This window comes from Netta rufina (assembly GCF_964035555.1).
Source record: "Netta rufina genome assembly, chromosome: 21".
NCBI lineage: Eukaryota > Metazoa > Chordata > Aves > Anseriformes > Anatidae > Netta > Netta rufina.
The window spans coordinates 814,729-839,426 of record NC_140145.1 but is presented as its reverse complement, the minus strand read 5'-3'; the positions used below and the strand labels follow the sequence as shown (position 1 = coordinate 839,426).

General features: G+C 42.2%; 1 protein-coding gene across 2 annotated transcripts in view; it reads right to left on the bottom strand.

Moving 5' to 3' along the window:
• BAZ1B (bromodomain adjacent to zinc finger domain 1B) overlaps positions 1-24,698 on the bottom strand; it is a 53,568-nt gene that overhangs the window by 2,684 nt on the left and 26,186 nt on the right. For both annotated transcript variants that reach the window (XM_084299708.1, XM_084299709.1), the window contains exons 8-18: positions 23,431-23,569; positions 22,811-22,941; positions 21,031-21,142; positions 14,523-14,621; positions 13,944-14,121; positions 12,767-12,952; positions 8,386-8,533; positions 6,411-6,558; positions 4,474-4,589; positions 1,909-2,060; positions 148-251 (exon numbers count right to left, since the gene is read on the bottom strand). In XM_084299708.1, the coding sequence (XP_084155834.1) occupies positions 148-251; positions 1,909-2,060; positions 4,474-4,589; positions 6,411-6,558; positions 8,386-8,533; positions 12,767-12,952; positions 13,944-14,121; positions 14,523-14,621; positions 21,031-21,142; positions 22,811-22,941; positions 23,431-23,569 (1,513 nt within the window). The remainder of the gene's footprint in view (positions 1-147; positions 252-1,908; positions 2,061-4,473; positions 4,590-6,410; positions 6,559-8,385; positions 8,534-12,766; positions 12,953-13,943; positions 14,122-14,522; positions 14,622-21,030; positions 21,143-22,810; positions 22,942-23,430; positions 23,570-24,698) is intronic.

Genomic DNA, 24,698 nt, shown 5'->3' with positions numbered 1-24,698 from the left:
ATTCACTCCGATCTGTAACTTGCTTTTGAAACCCAGGTCTCACAACCAGCAAGTGGATCCAGCAGGACTGCATCATGGCTATCCCACACCTACACACAGCCCAGGTACAGTCCTGTGCACATGGAGGAGGAAGCCACCTGCCCTCACCTGAAGGGCCAGCTGAAGCGGTATTTGATCAACTTGCTGAGGATTTCCTCACACTTCTGCAGTTCAAGGCTTTGGCGACGTGTTGTCTTCTTTGTTTGAAGGACCTGCCCACACAAAGGAGGGATGCTGTTAAAAGGAGGGGAACCACCATGGGCTGTAGTATTCATTAAACAGTTTCAAGGCCAAAGTAGTTGGTTCTTAACAGACATTTTCTTTTCAATTCTCTTGCTTACAAGCCAGTGTCTTTTGGGGTGGAGGATACGTAATACTGCTGCACAGAAACAGCTCAGCTCTTTCAAATGCAGACATCTTCCACAATAACCAAGAGGCAAACGGCTCTGCTACAGGACCATGTTCATGGTAACAGCCAAGACACATGGTGGCAGCTTGAGTTACAGAATGGGAGCCCCATCCATAAGCTCTGATGGGAATAGCTCACAGGCTGCTTGTGTTTTCTCCTGGCACAGCAAGCTTTTTCAAGATAGGTTTAAAAACAACAGGGTCAAAGGAAGCAGCCAAATAATATGGACAGCAAATGGAGAGTGTAAATTCCCTCTCTGAGCGCCTGGTGGACAGCACGTGAGAAGAAGAAGGGGAAAGCACTTGTGCTACTGTACTGAGGGCCAATTCCAGAGCCTACTCTGCCATTTTAAATACCAAAGAGCAGCTGATGCCTCAAATGCTGCTGTCCGATACAGAGGCAGAACACAAGGTCAGCCATTTGCCCACAGATCTATAGGTCAGCCACCAGCACAGGGACATCTCAGCTCTGACCGTCCACAGCTCACGAGGCACTGATCTGCTTAGGGTAAATCAGAAGGCTCCACAACACAGGGAGCCATTCCTGAGAAAGCTTTGGTCTCTTTCCAGAACAAACAGTAAGTGAAAGAGCCCTAGTCAGAGTTCCTGACCCAGCTGTTCCAGTAAGATTTTTCCCACTTGAACATCTCTCTAAGCAGGCTGTGGCAGTCCATGCTGGGCTTGCTGGTTTGGTTGCCCTCCAATCTGCAACAAAAAACAGCTAAAAAGGTGCTGCAGATCAGCACAACCAGCCCACCCACACCCAGCACAAGAAGCTGTGAGCCCAAAGACCCCAATCAAGACCACTCGAGAGGAGTGACAGGATACAGCCACAGCAGTGCTGCTCAGCAGACATATGGCAGAAGCTAGTGACGTGATCCACGGGGCTAGAGTATCCTCACATATCCCCTGTGGTGCATCCCTCTTCAGGATAAACAGGACAGTATGCGGCAGCTCCACCCCAACTAGCACGCACGCACAAGATTGCTCAGGAGCAGAAGGTTTTATTCTTTAAATGTCAAGTGAAACCTAAGCCAGCCAAATTATATCCTGGAGGTTGGGGAGTGACCATACGGACAACAACTGCCAGAGAATGGCCAAGGCCGGGGAGTGAGCGTCCTACATTACTGGCATTCTCTGAACATGCAGGACCGCCTTCAGTCCCCCCATCTCTCTGTAGAGACATATGGATACTATTTAAAACCCTTTAACAAGCTGCAGGCTGCCTGCTAATCAAGGAGGGACAATGTGTGGAAGCGGCTGGGAAAGATGTCTGGCATATCTCTGCTCCGTTTGCACCGGGCCCTTAAGGATATGCCTCCTTTGTTAACCCGCCTCCAGCCCAGCACGGGTTACACAATACAATTCAGGGCATTTCTTTGGGAAGGGGAGGAAGTGTGACACCTGTTTCGTTTATAACTCATGATGTGAGCAGCCCCCAGGGAGCAATTTGGCTCTTACCAGCTCATCAATGTCTGCGCTGTTGACAGGTGCAGCCCGCTGCTGGGGTCCCCTGGCAGGGTGCAGCAACTGCTTCTTCCTTTGGTGCCTTCCCTGCCTCGAGGAGTACATGGCTGTGCTCTGCTTGCCCCGGGCTGCCTTTCTGGGTCTCACTGAAACACATAAGCCATGGGCTTAGAGGCATGGGTTAACCTGGAATCAGAGATCACAAGCCTTTTCCCCAGACATACACACCAGGTAATCTCACTCACAGCACAGAGAAACTACTGAACCCACGGATGAGGGGAATGACCCAGCTTCTCATCACCATCCTCACCCAGCACATGCCCATGTCAGCTGTGCTCAGTACCCCTCTTCAGATGAAGTACGCACTTCCCGTCCAGAGGCCAATGCTGTCTGGCAACAATCTTCTAACTAAGGGTGGTCACACAAACCAGCCCACAGTCCTCTACTTCTAAGGGACATCTGTGGGATTCCAGATACTCTGCCACAGGTACGGCTTTGCTTGCTTCCTACGTGTTGTAATAGAAAGACCCTCTGCCTGCAGAATTAAGTGCCGAATACCTGACACATCAAGACTTGAGGGAGGGTGGGAGAAGTAATGCAAGGATGGACAGTTGTTTTAAATAAAACTGCAACATCTTTTTTGAAAGCACTGGGTACAGAAACCTGCACAACTGCTCTGGTTTCCTGCTGCCCCCTTGCTCCTCAGCCATTTGTGGATGGGTTCTTTTCCAAACATTTATGAGCGGCCCACACAGTGGGATAAACCAGTTGCTAAGCCCCCCTGAAAAGTGAACTGTGTGCAGAGGGAGTGTCAAGTTACTGCAGCAGGGAGCTGCTCCACGTGCTGCAAGTGGGAAACAATGGGATTTTATCCCCCAAACCAGGGCTGCTGCATTACGTCCCACAGTAATGTTCCTGCTCGTTTGCTAAGTCTCTCTGTCAGAGCCTTACAATGATGGAAATGCAAGTGTGCTGTTCAACTCCCTTGTCTGAAGTTTCTCTCATGACCCCTGTGTATCAGGAGAATATGCTGGTTTTCGTCCCCAGACAAGCTCCTTCCACCTGGTCACAAGTGCTTCAGCAAGCTGCATGCAGCATGCTGTAGCACTTTATCTGCAGCCTCTAATCCAGCCCTGTCCAATAAATCATCTTGCCAGGCTCCCCCCGCAGGATAAGTGTGCGTCAGGGCAGTGGGACGTCTGTCTGCTGTCACTCCTGCTTGTGTGTCAAGCAGGAGGCACGTGCTAGATGTCTGACAATCCAACATTCTAAGTTATATCCCTCAGGATAAACGCCACATGGATTAATGGGACTTGTCTATTAAAACAAAAGTTTTCCACAGTGACCTTTCCATGTCAATGCTCTTTAAAACCAGGAGTTGCATTTAGTGCTTTATTTTTAGCGACTGTAACTCTTCCGCTATTGTTTGGAAACCTTGGCTTTGCTCCTGACTTGGCCATGCAACATGGACTGAACATGCTCCAAGTGTGGACACAGATACACCACAGAACAACAAGCAGCATACATAGCTAGGGTATCAGTGAACATCCCTGAAACTATAATGAAGCAGGGGAATCAAGACTGATAGACACAGATGGAAACCCTTGAAAGAACATGGGATAAGCCTTTAGGTCCCAGTCTCTGAATTTCACCATCTGCCCTGGTTAAGACAGTCTGAAGCTAATTTTATGTTAGTCAAGGGCATTTTGACTGAAAGCAAATGCTGGGAGTATACCATTCCAACACTGAGCTTTTCAGTGTACTGAGTTGCCCAAAGGGGACAGAGTCAAACTCTCTTAAAAAACAAGTGGATACACTCACTAATAAGTGGTAAGTGATCACACTGTACACTAGAATAGAAAAGTAGTCACTGAAGAGTCTAGAAAATGCTATTTTATTCCATTCAGCTGACCAGGAACGAGCTAGCATGCATTCTGAGTGCATGTATGCATGCACTCTGTATGCAACTAACAGGTGCTGGCAGTTCAGGCCACACTACACCTTCAATACTGTGCCTTCCCAGTGGAATGGATAGATGAAGTACTGTTCTTACTACTTGATAATGGCACCTTGCCACTAGAAATCCTATATTTAAGAGGTTACAACCTGGTGGAAAAGGAAAAAGTAAGGAGAGAGAACTGTGATTAAAGCTTCAGGAGAATCTATTAACAGTGTTCAGTTTAGCAAAAAACTCTCTAGGCACAGACTGTCAGTACCAGTAACAGATAATGCCATTTAACCCTTCCCTGATGCAGCCTCTGCTGACTGCCAGGCAGTGTATTATTAGCAGTGTACCCAGGGGAGCAACCAGCAGTGAGCAAGAGCTCACTACAGTTTCAATCTCTTTAAGTGCTGTCTTTGTACAAAGGGAAGAGAGCTACTTCCAGCTCCCCAGGTAATATACGACACAACCACAGCCTTCCTTGTGAAATCTCCCAATTTTCCAAGAACCTGTTCTGTATGAGGAGAAGTACAAATCTGAAATTGGATTAATTTTTTGGACATGGAAGGCAGAGTCTTAACATTTTCTGTTACTTCCCTGCATGGTCAAAGCCTTACGTTTCAGTCCAGCAACTTCATAATTTTCTTCCTCCTCTTCTTCCTCAGCATCTTGTTCATCAGAAGCTTCCTCACCTTCTTCACCTTCATCTTCAGCAGAATCCTCTGTGTAGTTCCTAGAGCAAGGCAAGTAAAACGTATTTGTTGTACCAGAACCTGGTGTGAGAAGCCCTAGGCCTTCTGTACTGTTTGTTCACAGACTTGCTGACCAACTCAGTGTGTAAAATAAAAATCCAGACTCAAACTGAAGCAATCTACTTTATTTCCTAGAGTATCAAGCTGTGGCTACAGCTAAAAGAGCGCTTTCCAGACTACAATCTGAACGTCTGGGCTGACAATTCCCAACAGACGAATCTGTGCATTCCTTCCCCCATCCCCCATCCCAGGCACCTTGACCACTTTGATAAAATATTTTTTGATACTGACTGCTATGCACTTACTTCTCCCTGAGAGGAAGTGCTGCTGTTTTACACAGGTCTGCCTGCAGGCCTGGCCTAAGGAATTTCAGATTTTTTATTTTGTTCCTGCTGGAATATTTCCCCGTCATCACCTTCCATTGTCAGGCTACTTGCATGTGCACTATAGGAAACAGACCTTGATTAGTGCTATTCATAGCTAAGCTTATTACTGAGCAGATCATCAGTTCAGGCTTCTCGTGTGCTGATGTCAAAAGCCACAAAGACTCTGCCCAGGAGTTCCAATTTTCTGCAAGTGTTTGTTAAACATTTAAACCATAACAAAAAGTAGCATGCATAGGCAGAAGGGGACAAAGGCAAAGCTATTGTGGGAGTCAGTCCTCTGGAGAAAGAGGATCTTGGGCAGTAAATGGAATAAGAATCAGCTCCCACAGGAGCAAAAGCAGGGCAAAAGTATTTGCAGGCCAGCATTTTCTTCCTGCCTCAGCTAGGAATAGCAGAAAGCAGATAAGACAGGTGTTGCTCCACCTGATGGCTGTCATCCAGGAGCCAAGCAGCTTCCAGGTGACTCCACCACATCAAAGTAACTATGATCTCAGGCTAAAACAGCTGCATTAAGACCCTGTAATTCTTGTACTACTCTGATGAACTCTTAAATGGTGCCCAGGGAGCTAAGTAATACTTTCAAACCTGTGTACCACCTGCACACTACAAGCTAGTACTCCTCTTATTGTGCTGCCACTTTGTAAGGGAGAATCAGTTGACTGCTTATGCATCAGGTGTCATTTGATAGCCTCATCTTGCTGACAAGCATATAGATGCAGCACAGAGTCACAATTAGCTTACTTTGTAAGCAAACAAAATACATTCTGCATACAGTTAACTTTCAGCCTGCAATTCACAAAACAATTCAACCACTTGCTGTCAGTGGGCAACTACTCAATTCTGCTGCATAGAACAATTTTGATTCCTCCTCAAATCATGTTCCCTCTGAAGTCAATAAGGGCTCTTGCCTTAAGGTGCCAATGTTCATCAGGTCCAGAAAACTGACAAGGTGGCATTTCATAGTCAGATTTTTAGTCACCCAGTAGGGTTTGAGCTGCAGCCTGGAGTAATGTCTGCTTTAATTAGACAAGGCCACAAGAGTAACTTAGCTCAGGGGACTACAGAGCTGTAGCACTACCAACTATACTCCCACATAAAAGCAACCCAGCAAGATGCTCTGTCAAACAAAGCAACAGTCTTTATTACATAGAATTTTGGTTCATGTTTTGTGCATGATTCCACTGCTACACTGAAATTACTTATTAAAATGACTGAAGTTGTCATGGGTCAGTACAACACAGGCGCGCTAAAGTTACAGCCTGAAAAAATTGCTTTTCTATTGTTCCGGTGCTATTGAATTAACTTGACTATTTCAATCCTTTTAAAGAAGCTGTTAAATGCTTTTTGTGTTATTTTGTGGAAGCATGGCTAGAACTCTGCATCAATGATAGCACGAAGGAAAGGAGCACCACTTACCTGCCCCGTGAACCGCGCCTGGCAGTGGAAGGCTGACAAGCTGGGCACTGCCATTCACCATCTGGTATCTCATAGAGTGCCGGTCTCAGACAGAACAGGTGGAAGGCTTTGTTACACTCATCGCACAGGATCAGCTTGTCATCCTCACCTAGAAGAGTGCAACTTACTTGTAACCAAGTGTCATAGCCTTGCTCAACCTGTGATGCAGAAACTGCCACAGGGCTAGAGATCAGAAAGCAAGAGAAAAACACAAAATGCCCTCTCATGACAGGGACCCTTCCTCTCAGTTTCCACTGCAGTGGAAACAAGCAGCATTTGAATTACATACAACAGTGTAACGTCCCTCAACTCAAATGAAATCTTTGCAGGCCAAAGGCAGAAACCTGCCAAATACGTTCCACCCAGACTAAATCTCAAACCAAACATAGGGAAAGAATTATGCTGCAGAGATGCCCAAAAGCCTAGCAAGAAGCTAGGAACATAACCATTCTTATTCTAGCCTCAATCTGATCAACTTGCACAGCTTCTTCTTTCTACTTAAGGCAGCAAGCCCACAGGGGAAAAAAAAAAAAAAAAAAAAAAGTGTATGCAGCAGAACTAAGTTCTCTGTGCTTCTCAGTGATACAGGGAAACAAGAACGTAGTTCTGAGCCAGTTACTTCATTTACTGAGAAAAAAATAATAATAATAATGCAGAGAGCTTGACAGCATGTCTCTAAAATGCCAGTTTTCAAGTTCTGTGAAACTCTAGTCTGTTAGTCTCAGGTAAGCCTCCCCTTACATCTGCCTAGACTCCCCTTCTCAGCAGCAGACAGGACACTTTACACATTGGTTTGGATGAGGCTCCATAGTGAAGAAGGACATTGCACCAATTCATCTCTAATTTCTTGAGAGATGGACAGCATAGCCAATTGGTAAACAGAAGTGGCCTACCATTCCCCCAGGGGTGTCTGCTGCTAGTGTTTCAGCAAATACAGAATGATACAAAGAGCACACAATGAGGCAGAACGTGCTACCAAGCTCTTTTGTCCAAGCTTCCATCCAAAAGGAGGTTATGGCAGAACAATTACTAGTACTCCATTACTGGTGACACCCTCCCTAGCTTTCCCCTCCACCTGCATGACTCCAAAGCCCTTCATCATGTCAGGCACACAGAGAAGATGGTCTCTTGTCACCTGTTCAGGTATTTCCTGAACAAGAACAACTTCTTTACCGAAAGGGTTGTTAGACATTGGAACAGGCTGCCCAGGGAAGTGGTGGAGTCACCATCCCTGGAAGTCTTTAAAAGACGTTTAGATGTAGAGCTTAGTGATATGGTTTAGTGGGGACTGTTAGTGTTAGGTCAGAGGTTGGACTCGATGATCTTGAGGTCTCTTCCAACCCAGAAATTCTGTGATTCTGTGATTCCCCAGCCTTACCAGAGCAGCAGCCAAAGGCAGATAGATTCATTTCTCTGCTCTCACACAAGAGACATTTTGCTTCTTCTAGCTCAGCAAGCACTTCTACTTCCACTATAGCCTCAAACTAGCATCATTCCACTTCTCTCTCCTATTGAGTTACAAAATGCATTAATCTTCCTAACCTCTTCTTGCTTGTTACTTCTGTAAGAGATAGGAATAGCTGACAAGGCTCAGAGACCCATTGACTATTTCAACTCAAAAATTAAACAGGGAAATGGACAGTGGCACAAAAGTTCCCAGAAGTATTTGTAGATGACTTGTGTCCAAGTACTGTAAATATTCAGGGAATAGCAGCTCTGCAATGTTCTGCAAGACTTTTTACTGGTTTCATAAGAATGGTTTATTGGAGTCAGGGTCAAATGCTTCTGTGAGATGAATGCTTCTGTGTAAATTCTCATTTTTAAAACTCAAAATACAGCCAAAGCAAGTGACAACAACATGGGCATGTTGCCTAAGCAAGGCATGGAGAGGTGTCAGCGTCCGACTGTTACGCAGGCGGGGGGCAGGAATGCATACCTTTTTTGCGACACACTTTGCATCTGGCATTCTCTGCCGACATATCCCACTTGATACAGGCATCCAGCATCCCGAGCAGCACATGCATACGGGAGAAGGTCTGGGCCTCTCGGATTGCTGTCTTCCACTTCTCCATGGCTGAAGCAACCTGCAGACAGACCTAACAACTTACAACGAAGCACACAGACACACCTCACTACAGTCTGAAGATGTTTTTAACATCCTTTATCTGGGGCCCTTAATAACCAAAACTCAACTTTATTTTTTTTTCCTTCTCTATAGCCTCTGCAGTCCTATTTGTGGTTTATCCATAGTCAGCCTTACTGGAATAGGCAATTTGTTCATAGTAATACAGCCCCTCTGCATTTTATAGCCAAGATAAAACAACCTATGTGAACTGCACCAAATTCTTATTCTGAAAGTCTAACCCAAATAATCAGCAAGCTAAGAAATTAAAAAGCAGAAATCTAGCACTACAAAATGTAGGATGAAAGTCAGTAGACAGCTGGCAGCACCACTTGAGCGTGGTGGATTGGAGCAGCCTGTACTGCCCTCCAGTGGGTACTGCAGAGAGGCTCGAGCCCATCAGCAAGATCCACCACTTGGTCTTCTGAGCTGCTCAGCTGGGAAAGTAGACTGTGATAGCAACTACTACCAGATTTGACAGCCCCAAATATGAAAACAGCACCTTTCCTGAGACAAGATGTCCTCAGCACAAGTGAAATCCCATAACTAGCTGCAAGTGAGGATGAGAGCATTAAATCTGAGATTTATACCTAGTCTGCACATAGCAAGCTTCATATGAAACCTCAAACTCAGCTCTGAAGGTTTAGAAAAAAACATTACAGTGGATCGGAAATGCACCAGAACAGAGAAGTAATCCAGAGCCATTGCATGTTCAACTCAAATATTAATCCTCTGCTTTTTAACAATGAGGTGATGGCCTAGACATGACAGGGAGATAATAGGACTCAAGTTAGTGTTGTAACACAGGAGAATGAAAAAACAAACACTGAAGTGTCAGATGGGAAAAACTAAACTCTGCAGCTGACAGCAATTTGGGAGCCAAACAAAACCCAGGAATTTTGCAGAGTTGCACATTCTCCTCCCACTGAATTTGAGGAAGCACAGTGTATATTAGATGTTTGGAAAAACAAACTGTTCTAATAAGCCAACATCCTTGCTGTCATTGCTAGTGTAGAACCTGGAGCCCAAGACATTCAAGACAAATGGAAACCTCCACAGCCTGCTGTGACAGATTACACAGTGCTGTGCTATTTCTTTGCAGAACATTGTTGAGGTGCTTCACATACTGTGTAATTGATTTTCCAAGTAACTGTTCCATGGGTTTTGCTCTTAACATACTGGGTAACTGCTGGGCCAAGATAAATCTGCAAAAGCTGTTGGCACGTTTTGCTTAGATTTTTCTCCCCAAGCCTACAGAATTTAACAGATTTTCAGCCTTGCTTCCCAAGCACCATGAGACTCAGGCATTTTAGCAGTACCATTATCAAGGGAGTTCAAATTGCCAAGTAGGCAAAACAGGAGACTGAAACAAGTTACTTAAATAACCTCCCAGCTGGAAGGGAGTGTTCTAGCACAGAAAACAAACGCAAAACAAAACAAACAACAACAACGTAAAACTACCAGAGGCAGCCTCAGTCACATTGCAACTTGAGACTGACAGAAAATGTCTACTTTGGTAAAGATGGACAAACCTCTGGCTAGGATACCAGACGAGAGGCTTCCTAAGACAGTAAGAGAGAAAAATCCCTCTGAACAGTTGAAACCATGAATGCTTGATTGTGAAGTTGCTCTGAGATCTTGTCTGCCACCAGGGCCTGGTGCACTCCAGTGATACAGGTGAAAAGTAGTGCTCTCCAGCCTGCTCCTTTGTGAACATTCCCAACCAGCAAGCGGCAGGGGTGGATAACCCAACAGTTCCCTTTGCTACTTCCCTGTCCTATTCTAGGGCACTGCAGAGTGCTACCACCTCCTGAAGTGGGAACATTTGCACAAACTTGGAGGCAAAAGATACATTTTCAGAAACTGCCATAAGCCAGGTCTACAATGTAATCTTTCGCCACTCAGCAGTGGTGCTTTCTAGCTATGTAGCCCAGCCAGCAGGAACCCTTAGTATAGACAATTATGTCAGCAAACGGGTGCCTGTTAAGCCATAACTTGCTTCTCACAGGGAAAACGAGACAGAATGATGCCACAAGACTGCAATTTCTCTGGTGTAGTCAGCAAGCACACTAAGTTTTTTGCACTACAGCTATACTATATTTTACCCGCTGTATACTCAGTGCAATTCTGGCTCTAAAAGACTTCAGAATTATTGTCCTGTACAGGACATTTGTTTTTAAAAGCCTACCAGTCAGGCTTCTTCAACAGATAACTGCATCTAAAATCTGGGCTGCTCTTTTAAGGTCATGTATAACAGTTTTCTGCAATGGTAAAAAGAAAGCTTATTCCATGTAATCTGAGGTAAGGAAAACAAACAAACAAGTTGAGCATTCCCTGTGCAACCATGATTGTCTAGGAAACTCTGAGCCAGTTAAAGAAGTCACTGCACTACGTAAATGTTCCAGAGACATCAGCGCAACACAAAAGCCAATGCTCCAGAGGGGGATCTGCAACACCACGCACTTGGGCAATACTGAAATCTATGCCATGCTGCTATAAGGCTGAGTTGTATAACAAAGTATGCAGCCACATTAGACAAATTGGGTAATACTAGAAAAAGTAGTAAGTTATTTTGAATTTAAGTCTTGCAATATTCAGAAAACCTACTGTTCTAGCTGGTTTTCAGATGAAGAAATTACTAATCAGTATGTTTCAGTCATACAGAGCATTTTGTCTAACCAGGCTACTGTAGCTGAAAGTTATGAAATTGCTAAAGTGAAGCAAATTACAGAAACCTGGCCTTGCTAAAAAGAATGATGCTCTGCAACCACATCATCAAGTAAGGGAGCAAATTTCTAAGGTAGAATGGAAAAACTAATCAAACACTCATGATTAAAATGGACCAATTTTCTGACAAGTAAGAACTCAGGTTTGAAGTCTAACATAGCTCTAGTATTAGAAGGGAAGTGACAAGGGCTCAAATACAGAACTCACATAGCTGAATTACTATTCATTTAGATATTGTAGTAAATCTGATGTTATCCTTAAAGTATACCCTACACATATAACCCTTACAGTTACAGCTGTAAGACACCTGGGAGTAAAGCACAATATGGTGTTGCTGTAGATAAAGGAAATGTCATGATCCAGATCCTTTCTGTCCCAGAGATTACTGATTCTTATAGCTCTGTATCCTGCTGAGGGCTTTCAGGATAGGGTAGCCTCCCATTCTCATTATAATAAGGACCTGAAAATTCAACAAAGTTAATAAAATTTTAATACTTCATTACAGCTGAAGAATGTGAAAATTTCTAGTGCCTATTCAAACATCCTGCTAACATGGCAATGCCACGGCATAACAAAGACTTAATGTTCAAACAAGGGTTCAGCATATGCTGACAAGAGCTTTTAAAACAGAAATAAAATAAAAAAAACACCAACACTAGTCAAGCACCCATTATTTAATTTCAACCTGCTGGTTTTTTTTTTTAACCTGTTGTTCCAGTTCTGGTCTTGCCTACTTCTGCTTAAGTCTAAGTATCCTCAGCACTCGTATCCCTCATAGGATGAAATACTGGTACAGCTCAACTGCCTGAAGGACCCTACCAAAGCCTCTGCAGTTCCCCTCCATTCCTTCTCAGCTTTGAATTGGGAGGCTATGCCAGTACCCCCATGATATCACTTCTCTCACGCAGGCAACATAAAGCTCTTTCACCCAGATGTCCACACAAGTTGGGTGTAGTCCCCAGGTTAGCATCTTCTTCTGTGGGTGTCTCTACACATAAGACTTGGTCATCTTCTTGCATAACACTGATATGTACCTGAACCTAACTCCCTTGCAGTCACTAAAACCTCAGCATGTCTCTTTCTTTTTATGGAAGAAAGCATTAAGCCACCATCAGTCCTCTCTAATGGATACAACTCCTGTTAAGTTCTCTACAAATGTTTTGTAATATGCTTTTATTCAAGTATCCAGTTTTTGTGAGGAGCTCCCCCCAAAAAGTCAAATACTCGACCCATTTCCTGTTCATAGAGAAATCATTAACTGCAGTTACACAGTACGATTTTTACTTTGGTAATACCTTTACTTCTCAAAATAACCGGGAAACATCTGGCCCCATAAACAAACCCACTGCACTCTAAGCTTGCAATGGGGAGAAGCTGCACGGGATATAGTACCATATGAAATGTAATACAACTCTTCTTTAAGCAGGAGCACTACAAGACAGAAACAGAGCCCTGAAATGAACAATACCTTAGCTTCTTCTGCCATTTTCTTGTCTTCATCAATCTCCTCAGCCTTGGCAATATAGTCCTCTCCTTGATGTTTCCTCCTCTTCTGCTTGGGGGCCATGAAGCCTTGCAGAAACTTCTTAATAACACCAGCTTGGAGTGCAATCACACACTCTCCAAAATCCTTCAAGCTCTCTAGTGAGTGTACCTGATAGAAAGAGCATACAATCACTTAACATTTGGACATCACTCTCTGTGCTTTTTAGGTGTTTTTGTCCTGCAAATGGATATGTAGGATACTTAATGCAGCATTGCTAATCCCATTCTTGGTTATGGAATCAGCATATTACCACTGCTTCTGCTAGAGTTCACACACAGCATACACGCATTCATGTATAGAACAGGAATGTTTATGTTAGTTCAGAAAAAAGCATGATGCTTTGGGGTGTGTGGAGGGGAAGCAATTCTTCCATTCTTTTAAACCCTTCACTTTTCCCATCATTCACTTAACGTTGAAGGTCCCATATAGAAAAAGAAGTTTCTGCAGTGACTCAGAATGTAATTTAACAGATTATTAACCATTCCAAGATAGACACTGTCATCCTTTGGTACAGGAGCATACAGTAGATATAAGACTGTGTATTCTACCTATACCCATGACAGGTTTATCATGTCCTAAAGGCACACAACACACCAGAAATGCTTATGTGATTAAGGCCAAACATAGTAACTTCCTTGTGCTGACATACTTCTTGTATGTAACATAGTAACTTCCTTGTGATGACTTTAACTTCTGGAAGTGGAGCACAAACATTATCCCAAACCTGAAGTGGTCTGAATTTATGAAAATTGACAAAACAGAAAAAAGCTGTCTCAACAAAACATTCTGGCTCTGACACAGAAGCTAAAAAGCAGCTACAAAGAGCTCTGCTAAAGCTCCATAAAGAAGTCCTCCACCAGATGAGGGAAACAGGACAACTTCACAGCTGAGCAGGACACCTACCTTCAAAGTTATAATTCACCTACACCAAAAGGACCTCAAGCCAGTAGCTATGTAAACTTGAAACATCAGTTAAGAAAGAGAGAATATACAAGAAATTTGATTTTCCTGATCCTCTTTTTAAAGGAGAACCAAAGAGTCAAAACCTTCCAAAGATAGTATGAACTGAGTCTTTCCTAGTACTACTTTGTTCACTCACTCTTGCTTCAAATTCTGGTGTCACATCAACATATCCCAGCCCTCCTTTCTGCAGACGAGTTGCGACCTCAATTAGATCACTTCGGAGGTAGTTCAATAGTTCCTGGTTGCCGTCACAGGATTTGAGGCCCAGGTTCTGTTTTCGAGCCAAATGGATAGAATGTGTGATGTCCTGATACCTGGAAAATCAAGAAAAAACTTTGAATACATGCAGACCAGTGTCTTGCAAGGGTGTTGGGGCATTCAGTGATCTACATGCTCCACCAGTGCAGAACGTTCTTTGAAAGATGCTTTAAAGCATGGGGCAGTTCTGCTTCTGCGGGTAAAACAGCACTGCCTTTGCTTCCAGTTGCAGGGAGCAACTTAAAGAGAGACCAACCTCTTTACAAATTTAAGCTTTGCTCATCAAGTAATATTTACAATATCATCTAAGAAGGAACAATTTCTCAGTATCCTCCCCTCTTCAGCAGATACACAATGAAAGCAAAGTGCTGAATGCTGCCCCAGGAATTGAAAACTTGGTACAATAATGATGTGCTTTGACATTGAGAAGAGACACAGAAAAGAAACAATAAATAACCTTTTCTCCAAACGTTCCTTCAGCTGACTCTCTCTCACTCCTTGTGGGTGTAGGCAATCTAGCAGCTCATCCAAATCCTTCTGATTGTCACATAGAAACCTGAAAGATACATTACCTGATTTTGGTGCATGTTCTATCTCTGTGGCAACGATTCCTTCTTTTAAACAGTTCTCAAATATCAGTAGACAGGAATGACAATTAACTTATATCAAACCCCATGGAGTAAGGTGAAAAACTTCCAGTAATGCTGGCATAAGCATTCTAAGAGAGGCCTCATTTCAAGGTTCCCAAATGTAGCTAATTCCAGAGTAACAAAAACACAAAACTGATTTGTAGAGTTTTTTTCCTGCATTAAGTTTATTCAAACATTGGCATCTGAATTTAGTCATCTACCCTAGGGATTAGATTCACTAAATTGCAGTCAGTTTAAGTCACCCAAATCACATTTTTGATGCACTAGGAAAGATTAACATGCTTTGTATTGCATAGTATGACAATTTAATCATTCTTTCTGCAGAACTTTCAACTTATGTCATTCACTCAAGAAGTCTCTAGAATGTCAGTTTATACCATGACTGCTGATGTTACAGATTTGAGACAGTGAAGGCTATGCCCTCTGCAAGTGTAGACCTCCTTCCTAAGAAACCTGCATTAACTTGAAAGCTTTAATATAGCACGTGAAAACTATATTCATTAGCTTTAAACCTTTTTGCTCAGAAAGTCCCTCAGGAGAGCAATGTTAATCTGCAGTTACCTGAATCTAACAGGGCTACACTTATGCAGTTCTCTACACAAGGCATTTTCAGCAATTCCAGAGTACAACCAAAACACTAGTTTCAATGCTGGTTTGTAGATTTAAAATAGCTTTGAGACAACCTGAAACCCTGTGTCTTTTTTCTTTTTTTTTTTTTTCCCTTCAACACTTTTCTGTGATGTCATGGAGCCTTCTCACCTCAGACATGCATGTGTGCTGGACAGAGGTGGGAGAATTAGTATACAATCTGAGTTCCAAAGCACATTTACAGAAAATATGGAAAATATGCATCTAATAGATGATCACTCCTTAAAACAGGGATCTAATGGGATAGCAAAGTCAACCTTAAATGGAATCAACTGCAAAGGATCACTATGTGATCCTTACCAGACACAGAGAAGACTCCAGTTTTAGTTTTTCTTCTTGGGCACAAGCTCAGATGAACCAAGCAACAACTAGAGAAGGATGCTGTCCTGGCTCTTGTAGAATAACAGTATCTGCAATAGTTTCTTTTTCTGGCAGAAATACTTACTAAATATTGTATCTGAAACAGAAGTATTTTGGAATTCTAGCATGCTCATATTACGGTAATGGCCTGACAACCTGCATTTCTTTGGTAAATTAATCACTCTAATAAAATACAGGATTGATTGTTTAAAAATGGAAGAAAAATGGTTCCTTGCCAGTCATCTGCTTCAGTACACTCCAACCCTGCAAGGCATCCTCACTGTGCACAGAGATCAAATCTTTTGGCCACCTCTACCTTTTGCACACCCTCTCTACAAGAAACAGGACAGAGCAGGTCCAAATATCAAAGGTATTTCACCCACCGGAGCCTAGTGCATGCACTTCAAAAGCATGAGCTTTTGGGCTGTTCATGGGATCCAACAGACATTCACACAAACCCTTAACAGCCCTAAGTCAAACAATGTAACTCCTGTCTTTTGCTAACAGATACCACTCATGGTAACACATTAGCATTCCAAGGTCTACCGAGAGACCACTGCAAAAACTAACATTTCTAACTCTACTGGACTTCATTAAATAGAGAAATTTCGCTAGAATATTTGATATCAAATTGCTTCCAAAACCTTGGGGAAAATCTCAAGATTAATCCTAAACCATATTTCAGTGTGAAGAACCTGTCACGGTATGGGAATGGCATAAACCAAGTTTCAAAACAGTTGTCCTGTAGATACCCAGCAGATTACTGTTTCTCAGCATGTTGAGGTTGCCTAGGTCATGATGAAAAAGTATTGATTGCTGCAAGTGATACACCATGGGATCCAGTTAGAAAATACCTGAAAAGACACTACTGCCCAAGCTTTCTCAGCTTTCCCTCAAGAGTACAAATCTAGAGAATTCCCTGCACAGTTTTCTTCTCTAATGAAGATGGAAGGGCACTGGAAATGGTTAACATATGGCACTTAGATTCTCCAGTTACATGGTTTGGGGAAAGACAACACAGGCTGCTGGCCAGAGTGAGAAAGCAGATAACATCCTTCTAAGAAAGGTAGGAAGGGCTAAATCCTAGCACAACTTTGTTTCTGCTGAAAAGGAAACGGGACAGGAAAAGGAGGTCATCTGCAACATGCACTTGAGCTTTCCCAGTCCTCCCTGTGAGTAAGAACTGGACTTCTAGGAGCAGGTACTCTTCTACATCAGGTTGAACTCAAATGCACATACTATAAACACATTAAAGAGGTACCTGTGTTTGTCTGGTGGTACCTTGCTGCTTTGTACAGCCCCAGCTCCTGATTCTCAAACCAACGCCATACATTCCCTACCCCCTGAAGGAACCACGTACACCTCCAGCTAGGGCTCAACCAGCATGACTCTGGGAGCATGGACATGATAAAATAGGGCTAGCATTTTAACTGGGGGAGGCAACAAGGCTGTGAGACTGCGAGTCTTGATAAGAGGGAAGGGGAAGTAATTGGTGCCATTAATGTGGCTTTACACAGAGCTTATGCATAGTAACACAATCCAGAATATAGGGAAAGACATCTGTGGTAGAGTCAAGACCAGATGAAGGCCTTCAAACTGACCTGAAAGGGGGAAACCTGTCTGGGGTAACAGCTTCCTGCATCCCTAACAGCCGTGATTCTTTTCTTATGTATCTGGAAGAGCAAGCCACCAGACTGGTCAGCAATCGTAACAGAAGGGACACAAGACACAAGTCAAAAGGAGCTATCAGTATTCATTCAGGTTGAATATTCCCACATGTTCTCGGGCTACAGGCTGCAAGGGACAGAAAGAAAGGTATAAAATCTGGACTGCAGACTAGGGAATGAAGAAATCAAGAGGACAACATCTCGAGGAGCCCAGGATCAGTACCTGCTCTGGAGGGTTGGTAGAAACAGGGAAACTCCAACTGTAGAATATAGTCGTGAGAATGGAGTCTGTCAGCACCCACTCATGGTTAACTCAAATTGTCTGCTGAGGGGAGCCGCCATATCATGGTGTATTCCTAATAGATGAAGAACAACGGGAGTTACTCTGCAGAGATGCCACTATTTTTAAAATTCAACTCCTTTCTGACCAGGATGAGTGAGAAGTCTCCTGCACAGTAACACACCGCAAAGGTTTAAATTAACTTGAGTTTCTTGCAGGAAAGGCAGACGTGTACATTTCAAGGACCATATGTCCAGAGGCTTTATAAGATTTTTCTTTTTTTAATAAGCATCAACATCAGTGAAAGTGGTGTACGATATGGTACTGGTTCTTCCATCTGGATAAGACAGAAGCTAGACAAATAACCACACATTTATGATTCTGAATGAGAACAATGACTCACTTCTAGGATGGAACAGTGAGTACTCTTCTTCTGGGTGCAAAGTACTGAAAGCAGAAACCACTTCCACGAGACACTGTTTCTACAGCTCTTGGTGGAAATATGGATTCTATTGCACCCTTCATCAATATCCTACAAGCTCCCAGCCTCAATGAGAAAAGAGGCAGGACTGAATTACAACCATTCATGGAGTTAATTTGGTTTTCATTCCAAAGACTCAATCTAAGTATAGCAGGGTAAAGCTAAAGGTATTTATTCTACATGAGGCTAAACTTAATCCCATTTTAGATATTCTACTACGAAAGAGACAGGTGACAGGAATTAAAGAAGAACACAAAGAAATGGAACTTCCTATGTACCACATGCTAACATTATGAATTCAAGATGAACCAGCCCTTGCATCCAAACAACAGGGCATGTAGGTATCCAAGGACTTCAGTACGGTTTGAGGTCTTCTCACGCTGTGCAAGGACAATGTGCAAAATGCAGCCAAGGAGGAGACAATTCCCTAATCACCTATGCTCATGGGAGTCCTTGAGACAGGCAAGATTGATGATGGCAATCATCAGAGAGTAAAAATACTACTATAGTAGGAATATGGATTTCCTCAGAGGGAAGTTCTAGTTGCTGACTATAACAAGTGATCTCAGGCTGTCACCTTTTTTGGGGGAAGGTACGTCAGCTGATCAGAAGTAATTTCCCCCTTATTTCAAAAGAAAACCAAAACCAACCAACCAACCACAAACCACCGTAATTTGCTAGTTTGGTTTTCTGACCTGTTGTTTCTGCATCAAAAGAAAATACTTTCTTAAGGAGACTTCTCAATTCTCCTCTAGCACTACTCTCTATCTCCCTGTTGAACATACACAGAGTATTTCTATAATCCTTATATGAACCATAGTGAGAATGTTTTCTTATTGTTGCTACTGTTCCCCCCCGAAAGTTTTCTCAACCTTTTTTCACCCCAATGGTAAGAGTCAGCACCTAGTATGGAAACTTTAAGATGATCTTTTTGAAAGCATTCTAGGCTTTTAGCTGCCAGTTTAAGCTTTATAATAATCATTAAGCTTCTTAATTTTTTGTTCTCTTTGTAATACAAGAATGCTAGATCTAAGCATCCTGTGGTCAATTCTTACAAAGTCTCTCTTCAACAACACAATATAATTCAGTCCTGAGACTATACAGGAGCTGGTTCAAAAAAGCTTTTTCTCCTGATTTGTATGACTAGTTACTCCATAAGACACTTGTACCTAAATCAGTCTTTCTCAGCATGTGAGTGAGAGTTGCCAACCTGATTAAGCAATTCAGCAGTGTAACTTCAAGTGCTATGCTTTTTTAAACACAGACTGGTTACAAATTATAGGGATTCTGTGTTACTTAGCTCATCTGATTTGGCTGTATGTTGTCTTCAATTCATAGCAACATGCACTAATAGTTTAAACTATGGTTTTCTATTTATAATTTGTCCTTCTACTGGTAGGCACCTTCCCAACTCTGCTAAATGAATTAGTATTAGAAGAGGTAGTTAGAAGGAGCTGAAAGAACTTTCTTGTGGATCATACAATCTATGATCTTCTGTTCAGCACCCACACCCTAGGAATGCTCAATTTCTTGAACTTTGGCAATACGATGAGATGTGCCAAGGACTAGACTGAGAAAGGGGTGGAGATTCCCTATGGCAATGTTAGACAGAGTGAAGGCATGCAGAGGGAACTGCTATCTCCTACACGTCCCTGTCAATGGAAGAGAAAGGATACAGCCATATCAGGAATCAGTGATTCATCTAAACCATCAGCATTGACCAAGATGTCCACTAATTTCAATCTCTTTGATAGTTCCTGATGGGAGAGCATGAACATGTAAAGTATAGTAAAGTATTGCTGACTTCAGTGGAACTACGCTTTGGAGCTAAACTCAAAACTAGTGAAATTTAGCAAAAATGAAGTAATCCCACTTTGTGAGTCACCAATGGAAAACTCCGGAGAAAAGCCACTGGTAACAGAGGAGCTGAAGGAACAAGTACTTTGTGAGAATTACTTCTCAGGCTTACCTAAAAACACCTTCACAGTCTTTCACAGGTAGTTTAAGTAGGTAAAGATGTAGCCAATTTCTCTTCTCTCGTGGGAACACTGCTAATCACTCCTTACTACACAAGGCAAATGGTTGACAGATTTTCTTTAAAGACTTTACTAGAGCCAATCACTGGATTAAGTCACAATCAAACACACTCAAAGGCAAACTGTTTAGATTTGATTCACTTAGAAGACATGTTGGTAGCTATTGCTTGGCACTGGGAATTATTAAAGGGAAAACAGACTGTTCACATGTAATAATAATTTCGCTAAGCTAAAATAATCATCAGTAGCAACAAAAACAAGAAAATCAATTCCATGATACGGTGCTATCGGAGAACAAATGAATTCCACCAACATGCTATGCTGGTGGAAAGCAAGAAAGCTAACACTAAAACAGAACTGAGGAATGACTCCACATCGTAGTGCAAGAACATGCAGGATGTCTGGCCCCAAACATATCAATGAAAACTAATTTCACATGCTCGAGGACCCCATGTACTACAATTCAGGTCTGCTGAGACAAGCCACGAAAGAAAACCTGGACAGTTAGATAGGTCACTGCTCCCCCAGCTTTTTCAAAATACCACAGCAAATCTTTTCAATTAACAATTCTTCTGATTATAAAATATATAAAATCAGTGGTATTTTACTAGGTTAATCTATACTGGCTCTAAGTCACATTGATTAGAATGGTTCTACTGCCTCTTGGATCAGGTGCTCTATTAGCCATTTGCTACTAGCAACAGAGGCCTGACAGCCCAATAAACTCATTCGACTGTTAAGTACTGAAAAAACATTAGGTATATAGGCGCTATTAAATGACATCTGTTTAGTTTCCTTGACCTTTATATTTTAATTACTTTACAGATATAAAGCACGTATTACCATAAGTTCTGTCCCTGCTTGGGCGCTGTGGTCTCTGCAGGAAGGTCCACAGCATGTACAGATCGGTGAAGTGCACTCCCTCTGCCGTCTGTGGCTGTGCTCTTCCGCTTGTCTATAAAAGAAGAGCACAAGCTCAAATGTATTCTCATTCATGCTTCTCCTCAGACACAAATTTTATTTTTCAAAAACTAACCTAACTTTAGTTAAATATTTATGATCAACACCTAGTCTAGCAGTACATTTTCCAGAGAAAACTACTCCAGCACTAGTTTGCTAAAGCTCACAGTATAAGCATTTGTAGAAATACAGATAAATAAAGAAAATATTATTGAATCATTAAGCATGCACACAGAATTATAAAAAACATTCCTACTATTTCAAATATGTACTAGTTTCACTCTTTAGCTATACACTGACAACATACTTTTAAATTTGAAGGTGATACAAATAGGATGCATTTATATTTCTGAGCATCTTACCCCAACAGTCTGATATGGATCTAACACTTTGCTCATTAAGTTTCAAATGGAAAGTGTTAAAAATCTTTGCATAACAGCTCAGTAAATACATAGGCAATACTTGATAAACTAATACAGCTGGAAGCAAGGTGGTATACAGGAACATTGGCAGATCAATATTTGAGCAAATTCACATAAGAAAATAAACCCATTGAGCATCACTGAATGATACAACTTCTAACACAACTCATCAAGACACAGGAGGCTGGAAAGTTACACTGGATGAAATATCACCGTATGTTTGCCTTGTTTTATTACAGATGTCTACTCTGACCAATGTATAAGACAGGATACCACCAAAGAAGGGCTCTCTGATTTAATTCAGTATAACCTGTTGCATATAGTATTGCTGTAGATGAACTCAATGACAGCCTATGTTTCAAATGCAACAAATTATCAGTACTGAAACTGCAACTATTCTTACACTACAGTATGTTCTTCTGTACCACAAACACATAACGTTATGCTTCACCCCCCCAACAGAAGAATTTTTGAGCATGTCCAAATTTTGCCTGCAATACTCAGCTACCCAGGCTTGAAGTCACCAAGACAAAATTGGTGACTAGGAGAGAAAGCACTGGAACTTCAGTTTATCATTGCCCCTCACCAGCACATTCGGAACAAGGTGAACAGCAGGCTGAGATGACATGTGAGAGGGACTCTTTGCCAAAATGTCCTCAGTCAGTGAGGTATAGGCATCCAGACACCTGCTCTGCTTGACGTTATTGCAGTGGAGTATGTGTGAAAGTGCTGAACACGCCTATGGTGAGAAGTTTGGCTCATTGCTCCTCCAGATAAACAGCATGTTTGTCCTCTGTGACAAGAAAGCTAATCTGGAAGTTGTGCCACTGGTGGTGCATTAGCATGGTGCTATTAGCATTAGCTGGCTATCCTCACTCCCTGCAACAGGCAATCAACTACTTGTCCGAGAAGTTTGGTACACTGTAGCCCAACAGGTACAGAGTAAAACAGTATGGTTACTACACAGTTGACATCAAATGCTTTTAAAAGATAGGTGATCATATCCCACAGTCCTTACATGGTACAGTGCAGACAGACAGTCTCAAGATCTGCAGCAGTAGCAGGAAATCATAATGAATGAACTCTCCCATGCGCAGGTTTTCTGAGTTCACAGTAAGTTTAGATCAGAGGAAGCCCACAAAGACACTGAGACTAGCCAGTTCTCTCTCAAGTTGACAAACCCATCCCAACAATTAGATAGCAACAAAGGAAACACCCAAAGAGAAGCCAGATGATCATACCTCCTGGGCTGTAGTCCTTCTTTACTTCTTCTTTTTTCTGATGGGGAAGGATGAATCTGTAGTCTATACTGTCATGCACCCAGCCTTTCTCAATGAACAAGCCAGGAACCTCATCCGAAAACAGCCAATACCTGCAGGGCATGGCACACATACATGTTAACAGGTACCTGTCCCCTTTTTTGGCTGCATTTACACACATCCATCATTATATGCACAAGGAGGAGAGCATGTGTGCCCTCGACTCAAAAGAAACTGAGAAAATCTTTAAGAGCACAGAAATCTTTGAGAAACTAGAAGAGCTTTTATTAAAATCCATTCTAGCAGTCTTTCAGTGTAACAAACAGGAAGAAGGGAAGATCGTAACTAGATTCTTGAGCACTTGAAGTTCTGCTGGCCAGTGGATTGTAACCTCCACAGTCAGCTTTTTCCTTTCCTATGTAAACAAGTGAAAACTGGTACACTCTATATACACAAAAACTAATTTCTGCTCTCCTTCACAGTCCAATGCAGAGAATACTCTCAATATGATACTCCATACCTATCAATTATTTGGAGCTACTATCTGCTAAAGCTACTGTCAAAGGGAGCAGCTAGCAGAATGGAATCATTTCTTTTCCTACCTGTTATGATTACGGTCAGTGCCAATTGGGGTCCTGCGCATCACAAGCTTCGCCTTAGCAATTCCATCCTGGAATGTTTTCTCAGCTGCAGCTTTATGCTTCCGGATTCTTTCTTCCTCTGCTTCTTTCTCCATCCTCACTGTTGGAATTAGCATGGAGAAGTATTAGCATTCTTTTACTGTATTTAGACATCAATACTATCTTTTATTTTACTAGGTCAGGTGGGAAAAAATAATTTATTGGTGACTTTACTTAATATTCTTTTAATGCAGCCAGCCACCTTTCATACAATCTTCCACTATCCTTTCTAGAAGAAAAAAAAAAAAAAAAAATCAAAAGTTATCAAGAAGTTGAGGCATAAGGATGAACCAGCTTTTGGAAAGAGGAAAGTTTGGATTAGAATAGATTGGAGAAAGTATTCATTATTTTTCCTCATAATAGATCACTGAAGTAGCATTTGCTGCTGTGCAACTCTACATAACAAAGACCTTTCTTTAATTACAGCAGAATGTACAATAACAAATTCTGCTCTAGCCAGCTCAAACATTGGGAGCAGTGCAGCAACAACATGACTCAAGTCAGCATGGCTAACAGACATCTGCATCTCTATGACTGTAGCTATGAAGAATGGTCACCCAACAAGCTGACCTACTGAACAAACAGATCTGGCACAATAGAAGCCTCTTCCAGGCACCAACATCTCACAACAGTGACTTAGTCATGTCTCCTAACCATCTCATTCTTTTCCAGATATGCTATGATGTGGAAGAGCATTAAAACAGAAACCGCAGGTTTCTCCCCTCATGGCAGAAGTACTACAATCTCAGTAACTCTCAATAAGCTTTTTTTTTTTTTTTTGTCAACAAACAATGAAAAACTCAACAACCCTGAAATGGCCTAAATCCTGGCATCACAGGCTCCTTGGGAGAGTCTTACACACAAAACACATTATTTCATATCTCTAGGTAATGAGCAAGAAGAAACACAGCTACTGCCAAGACGCAAAACATTAAGGTCAAGGAGATTTATGTTTCTTTTGTTAGTTCAAAATTCTCTCAAACAACAGGTATACTTCCACAGTGAAGCAGGTGTAACAAGACCATATGGAAAGGGTGAGCTGGAAAGCGGCAGATAAAAACTGGAACAGAGAGGTTGCATGCTGGTTGCTAGCTCAAGGAGACAGCTGACTTCTTGCTAGGAAGCAGCCCTTTTCCCAGGACTGTTACCTACTCTCTCTTGCAGCCATCTCTGTATCAAGATAGATTTGA